The following is a 7,509-nucleotide window of genomic DNA, read 5'->3' on the forward strand; positions in this document are numbered from 1 at the left end:
TGGAATCAATATAAATTTTGAGGTATATAGGATGTAGATGTGAATATTATCAGGAAAGTTTGATTCCATTATAATTTTGAACCTTTTGAGTTTGAATTTCAGCAATGTGTTGAATAGATAGCATATGTAGTAATGAACCTTTCGTGAGCGTAACTTCTCATACACAGCTGCTCGGAATTTCGTGAAACCCTATTGATATTTAAAAACATAATGTTTAGATATATCAGGAACTTCCGATTCCATCATTTCTTTTGGCCTTTTTTAAACATTCTATGTTGGCCAGATATTGAATAGTAATGAATAGTTTGTAACTTAACTTCTTAATAAATCACTGCATTGAATTTAGTGAAACAGTAGGTGTTTCGGACACAATGTGTAAATATTCCAATTATTTTTTCTAGAAATTTTGGCCTTCTTGAGTTGAAAATTAGTTGTTGTTAAAGTCAAAGGAATAGACATGCATTTTTGCTCACTTTTTCTTTCATTAATAAAGCTACTGATAGAATCGTCTTCTGCTAATGAAAACTGACATTATTTTCATAATCTATCATCTTATTTAGAAAATGAATATTCGCATTAAAAATATTATAATTTACAATAACATCATTAAACGTTCGTAAGTGGTTACAAACATTTTATTTTAATCAAATATATGATTATAAAGAGATTTCTTAAATCAACAGAATCAATCCATGCAAAAGATGAATTTATCGCTACAAAAGATAAACTGGAGAGCAGTGAGAAACATATTCCTCCAAAGCAATTTAAAGATTTGAAGACGCCTGATATGAAAAATGTTTTGGCACCTTATTTTGAAAAAGATGAAATAGAAAGTAGGTTTTTGGAGGTCTTTGATCGAGAAAAAATTGATGGAAAAGTATTTGCAGATTGTGATATGGATGACCTTGATAGGTTGTTTAAAGATATGCCATATGGAGACAAAAAAAGACTTTTCAATATTAAAAAATCCATCTTAGAAGAAGAGTCATCAGAAGGCCCGTTTCGTAAAATTGCAGAAGCTTCTTGTCAGGGTATCGAAGACACTAAAGTAATGAAAAGAGATTTATCTATAGGTCAGAATGAAGGAGATGAATATGACCCCGAGACAAAGTTTAAGGAAATATTTCGGACTTTTGATACTTCAGCAAAAGCAGTCGATGCTTACAGAAAACATGCGGTTTTCAGAACAAGCAATTTGTTCATATCAGATTTGATAGAACCCTTACATTGTTTTCGACATAGAATTGAGCAAGACCAAACAATACTAATGAAATGGATTGCAGAGGAGACAGTTAAATTTGCTGGTGCATGTTTTTCGGATCGCACAAATGGAACAATACACTTTGGAATATCAGAAATTTGTGATGCAGATGGTCATCTAGAGGGAAAAGTGGTTGGATTGCAAATAAACCAGTCTAGATTTCTTGATCTGTTTTATGAAGAAATTAAAGCATCCTTTTACAAGGACCAGCTAAGCATTGTGCTACAATGTTTAAGACCACCTCAGTTTGTCAAAGTACACCACAAAGAGCTTTCCAACGAACGTGATAAACAACTGTTTGTAGTTGAAGTTGATATTGTACCAAATTTCAGCTTGACAACTCATGACACTTTCTACTTGAAGTTGAAAAATGAGAAAAATGAAAGTGTTCCAAGGATTTACAAATTTGAAAAAAATGTTCCAAAGGTTTTGGTCGATGATGACTTGAAAGCTTACATGGCAGCAAAAATTAAAATTGCAAACAACAGAAAATACACAGAAATAAGCTCATTATCGTCAAACGAGTATGAAAATTTGCGAGAACAATTTCTCAATTTCTATACTGCCGGAAATGACAAACTTACAAATGATATATATCCCATTCTCTTTCTCAGTCCATTAGATAGTGCAATGAGTGAAGATTTTGTTTCTGAAAATTTTGCATTCTTGCTTAATATAGAGCCATCTGCGATATTTGATTTTCATTCAAGCTTGGATAAAAAATGTTTGTACAACTTTGTTGATGCAGATCTAGAAAGAGTAGTAAAAGTGTATACTACTGACAATTTTGACAGAAGCAGTGAAGAAAATGCTAACAGTTCTGACAAGCTAAACAATGTTCTTGAAGAGTTGAGAACAAGTCAATTGAAACCATGGATATTTTGTAATGGGTATGAACCTCTGCAGAAACCACCATTAAATAGGCTGGAATGGAAAAAGAAAAGAAGTGAAGGCTTTAAGGAAGTTACACGATTTCTTCAACAAGAAATTCCAAATGAAAGAGCTCTTGTTATATTTCTCATTTTTTCAAAAAACTATGACATCATGCTTGAAGTAGCAGAAGAAGTAATCCTTAAATTTCAAAATCAATGGATTGCAATGTCAGAGAACGAAAAACTGATAGAAAACTGGCGCGATGAGCTACTGCGAAGAGACAGTGTTGACAAGAAAACTTTGAAAGAGAGATGCATTATTGGATTACCTTGGAGGCATTTAAATAACATTGTAAAAGAAGTCAGTACATCTTTGTCCATGGCATCAAAATGTCAACTACCAACATCGGCAGGTGCATTTTGTTACTTAAAAGACAAAATTAGGAATGAATTGTGTGATCTAGAAATTCTCAGTGTAAATGAATGCGAAAATCATGACATTTGTAAGGATGATGATAAACTTGAAAAGCACCGACAGCTAGTAGAAGAAACGTTTTATCGAGGAGGAGAAGTGACTTGGTGGAACCTACACTTTGACGATGATCATGTGTTTCTGCGATCACAACAAGAAAGAATCCAAGAAAGCATTGAAAAGTTACTGAAACCCAAACAAAGAGTTGATGACACTCGTGTTCCTTGTTTTAAACTATTCCACCAACCAGGGGCCGGTGGAACCACTACAGCCCATCATACGCTGTGGCGTTTTAGAAAAAACAACAGATGTGCAATAGTAAGAAAAATTACAGATCAAACTTGTAATCAGATAGAGAGACTAAGATGCTTTGAAGATCTGGACAATCCGAAGCCTCCGGTCATTTTAATTGATAATGGTGACGAAGAAAAGATACAGGACTTATGTTCTCGGCTTGAATACAAAGCAAGAACAAGTGGCAAAAATGATTCGGGAACAATTTATTGCCTTTTATTTCTTTGTGTGAGGCGAGCAAACCTTCCTTTGTTTGCCGACACTAACACAGTTCAACTAAAGCATGAATTGTCCCAAAGAGAATTGGATTGGCTAAAAAGAAAATACCAGTCATTGAATGAAAGGTTTAAGAACAACGAAGGGGTGAATCCAAAACTCCTCATATCGTTTAACATTTTGAAAGAAAATTTTGACGCAAAGTACATTGAACGTACAGTTAAAGAATTTGTTGATAGCATTGACGTTGATCAAGAGATAAAACTCATTAAATATTTGTCTCTGATTAATTCTTATGATATTGACTTTCAATCTGTACCACTGAGTGCATTTGATCCACTGATGGCCGAAAGAAAAGACAATGTCATAATTTCGATGGGCAGTGTGACTGGGATGCGAAAGAGGACATCAAACCTGCGAAGGAATTGGGAACACACTTTACGTCAATCAACAGAGGTACTATTGAATAGAAACGCTAGAGTTTTGACTGGTGGTCAAGCACTTTCCATTATTAGTAAACTGTTTGCAAAAGCTATTTTAGACTACATTGTTGGAAAGGAAAATGTTTCAATAGGTAAAGTGATGATTGAATGTTTGTGTTGCCCAATGTTCATCGTAGAAAACGCATCAACTAGAATGTTAAAAAGAATTATACAAGACGTTTTGAAAAAACGAGAATTTACTGCAGATCAAAAGAAAGAAATGTTTTCTCCTATGATATTGGAAATTGCAGAAAAAGAGGGGAAAGACATAGCTGCCGAAGTTCTTGAAATGGGATATAATAAAACAAAAGATCCCATGCTTGCACAACAGATAGCTCGTTTTTACATCCATGTTGCAAACTGGGGAAAGGCAGAACATTACGCCAAAGAGGCAGTGAAAAGCAAACCCGAAAACTCGTATCTTTGGGATACCTATGGACAGATATACAAAAAGAGACTGACAGAAAGATATAAAAATTGTATAGCAAATGATACACCCCCAACTGACTCTGAAATGAAGGACTTTATCGAACTAGCCATGAAAGGAATGGCCAATTTTACTAAAGAACAGACAGTAAGTGAAAACAGCAATTTTGGACGGGAAAATGATGCAGGTTATTTTGGAGAAGTACGTCTTATTGTGCAACTTCTTGATTTGCTGAATCTTTGGTTTCCAGACGAAGATAAAACGGAATTGCATGCATACCTAGTAAACCTGGATAACCCTGCCATTTTCCAGCATTTTTCAGAGGAAAGCCGAAGCTTTTTGAAAAATCTTTATTCTCGATCAGAGAAGACGATGCAAGTTATAGAGGACAAACTTGCGCAGCTCAAAAATGAAAGAGAGGGAGAAATTTTTACTCAGAACGCAGGTTACAATCCGCGTCAAGAACTTGTACAGCTGAGAGAAAACTTAGATAACTATCTAGGGGAGCAAACTAGCGAAATACCTGATAATCTGTCACCTGAAGCAACAGCGTCCTTTATTAGAAGAAGAATCAAGCGCATAGGTGGTAGATCTTGTTCAAGTATATTAGACCTGAGATCGTCCCCAGACGGAGAAAATAGATTAGACGAAATGTCATCAAAACTGATGAAAAATATCGACTCCAGGTTTTCGAATGCTTATGATTATGTAACACTTATAACAGTCACGCTTGTTAAACAAATGACAAATAAAACTTTTCCAGAAGAAGACTTCAGAAATTTAGTTGAGTGGAGTAAGATTGGTTATGAAATGACTCTTCGTCTCAGAGAGGATGAACGACCACAACTAGAGGCGTTCATGTACTTTGTAATGATCCACTGGCCAACCGAAAGTAAAAGAAAGTTTAAGTTATGTCCTGTAGAGACTGTCGAAGAAGCTATCAAAAGATGGAAACAAGCATTTTACAAAATACACAGTAAACAAAAGGATGAAGCTCATTCTTTTCGTCGGAGAGTGACAACATACTATTTTCTGGGTAAAGGAAACAACTCGAAAGAGATAGTCTATTATAAAGATCTTAAATGTAAACAGCCTAATTTAGACGGAGAAGCTATGTGGCGATCAAAGCCTGTAAAAGACAAACTGCAACAATTAAGAGGAACACTTCTTAGTGATGGATGGGAAATCATGTACCCATTTGTCAGTAAGGCAGGAAATACATCTAGTATCAAAGTTATGAATTCATACCCAAGCCCAAAAAGTTTGTGGCAAAAAAGCGTCGTATTTTATCTTGGATTTAGTTGGAGTGGACCAAAAGCATATATCCAAATAGACTTGACTCCATCCGAGGGTGAGGAGCAATCTTACAAACGGCCTGTGATGTTATGTAGTAACATACAGCTAGAAGGACCTGTATTGAAACAAGGAAATTCAGGAAAGCAGAAAAAGACAGATTGGCAAGATGTAGCTACCCACGAAGCGTATTTGCAATCTCTGAGGAAAATTAATGCCGAATTGAAAGAAATTGAAAGTTTCAAAACTAAAAAAAAATATACACAAAAACAGGTAATTTCAGAGTACTGGCTCCAATTACTGTAATTTTTTAATGATCGAGCATACTAGCTAGTATGTACAAAGCCGTTCAAAAATTACGCCTACGCACTATAATCTATTCTTACAGGCGTCAAATAGCAAAAAAAAATTACAGAAACAAATTTGTATATAATTTGAGTAATTTTTATGTACACCTTTTTTTATTAATTTTTATAGGATTTTTATAGAACTTTGATTGGATTTTGAATGAACGGCGACAAACGATATTGAAAATGCTTGCAATTGCTTTTTAAATACTATTACATGTACTATTTTGACTTACGAAAATACTTAAAATGCAGCAATGTGAATCCCTAAATATTTTTTTGAAGATTATAATGTTAAAGAGACCGTACAGCTGAAATCATATGTGTGAATAACTTCAGATTTACCTATTGTATCGTTACAGAAGAAATAACGTTGGTTGTAATAGTTGAAATACATAAAATCCCGTTCACATACTTAATTAACGTAATTATGAGCTTCTGGAAATGTAAGGGTCGTACAAACCGGAATAATCTTATATCGTTTATTTGTACCACGTGGACTTTGATTGACAGTAATTGACACGTGCTGAAAGCTACAAGATATCCGTTCGACTACGGTCATCATGGTATACGAGGTTACAGGGGCTCTCCAAACGGAACACATCCTCACTTACTCGATAATTTATAAATAGTTTACCAATTTCGGTTCATTTTAAAATGAAATATGTCAAATACATGTAACCCCTCAAAGGGCCTCACTTACAAAAATGAATACAGGTTGTAGCAACTCTTATGATAAACACGAAAAATACATGCTTACAAAATAATAATTGTGATTATTTTAAAAACCTTGAACAATTGTTACCTGGGAGAAGTAGAAAAGACATGTTTTTATCAACAAGCATGTCCAGGAGAATCTTCGCGAGCCCTGCATGTATTTTGTTTACAGTAAATATGCATGCGTAATAGTATAGAAGGCTGAACCCCGTAACACGTTGCGATGTAAATAATTATGTGATAGGTTATACGTAATTATAAATTTTAGTGAAATGGTTAGATTTATTTCATGGAGAACTTTGTAATTTTTTGAAAGTTTATACATTCATGAGTAATACAAAAATACTGAACCCAATGGGAAAATTTTTTAAAGGTCGGTTTTTTATAAGATGCGCCGTACTGTCTCTCTAAGATAATCGACAAGGAGTGCATTCAGAAATGTGTGCCCAAAATTGTTTATTTGACATTTATTAAATAATTAACAAAAATCTTTCACATATACAATGTTTTGGATAAACTTTTTAGAACCAAATAAGTGAATGCTGGTTGATGATATATGTGACTTTGCTTTGCTTGTGTCTTCAGAGAGTAATCTATTTAAAAAAGTCCGCGTAAAATTTGAACGGCCCTTGTACTTACTCAGTTTGCAATATTGTAAGTCGGTTTTCACCATTTTCAATAAAGTTTTGAAACCAATGGTAATGACATCAAGGTATTTAATATGTAATAATTTCATTTATTTCAGAGAGAGCAAATCAATAAAGAGAAGCGGTTACTGGAGGAACGAAAAGACTTGGTGCTTAGACGCTGTGAATTTGTAGACCGCTCTAATGTTGAGAACTCTTAGATTAGATTCTGATCTAGTGACAGATATTTTTAATGCATGTCAAATTTGCTTCGTTTATATATAATGCAAAATGACATTGATTTTGTGTACATGTATCTGTTGAAGTGGGTTTCATTATTTAATGTACTGCTATACGTTGACCAGTATCTTGTGTTTTAACAGTAATCTAAAACAATGTTTATGGTATCTATCCTGAAACATGTAATACTGAATATCTCATGATGCCCTTTCTTAATATCAAAAATTGTGTTGGTATGCATAATAAAGCCTGAACTAAACAA

General features: G+C 34.1%; 1 protein-coding gene across 1 annotated transcript in view; it reads left to right on the top strand.

The window, feature by feature from the left end:
- LOC136273599 (sterile alpha motif domain-containing protein 9-like) overlaps positions 1 to 7,509 on the top strand; it is a 30,521-nt gene extending 23,012 nt beyond the window's left edge. The window contains exons 5-6 of the mRNA XM_066078384.1: positions 684 to 5,590; positions 7,127 to 7,509. Of these exons, the coding sequence (XP_065934456.1) occupies positions 684 to 5,590; positions 7,127 to 7,228 (5,009 nt within the window). The 3' untranslated portion in view covers positions 7,229 to 7,509. The remainder of the gene's footprint in view (positions 1 to 683; positions 5,591 to 7,126) is intronic.

This window comes from Magallana gigas, chromosome 3, assembly GCF_963853765.1.
Source record: "Magallana gigas chromosome 3, xbMagGiga1.1, whole genome shotgun sequence".
Taxonomy (NCBI): domain Eukaryota; kingdom Metazoa; phylum Mollusca; class Bivalvia; order Ostreida; family Ostreidae; genus Magallana; species Magallana gigas.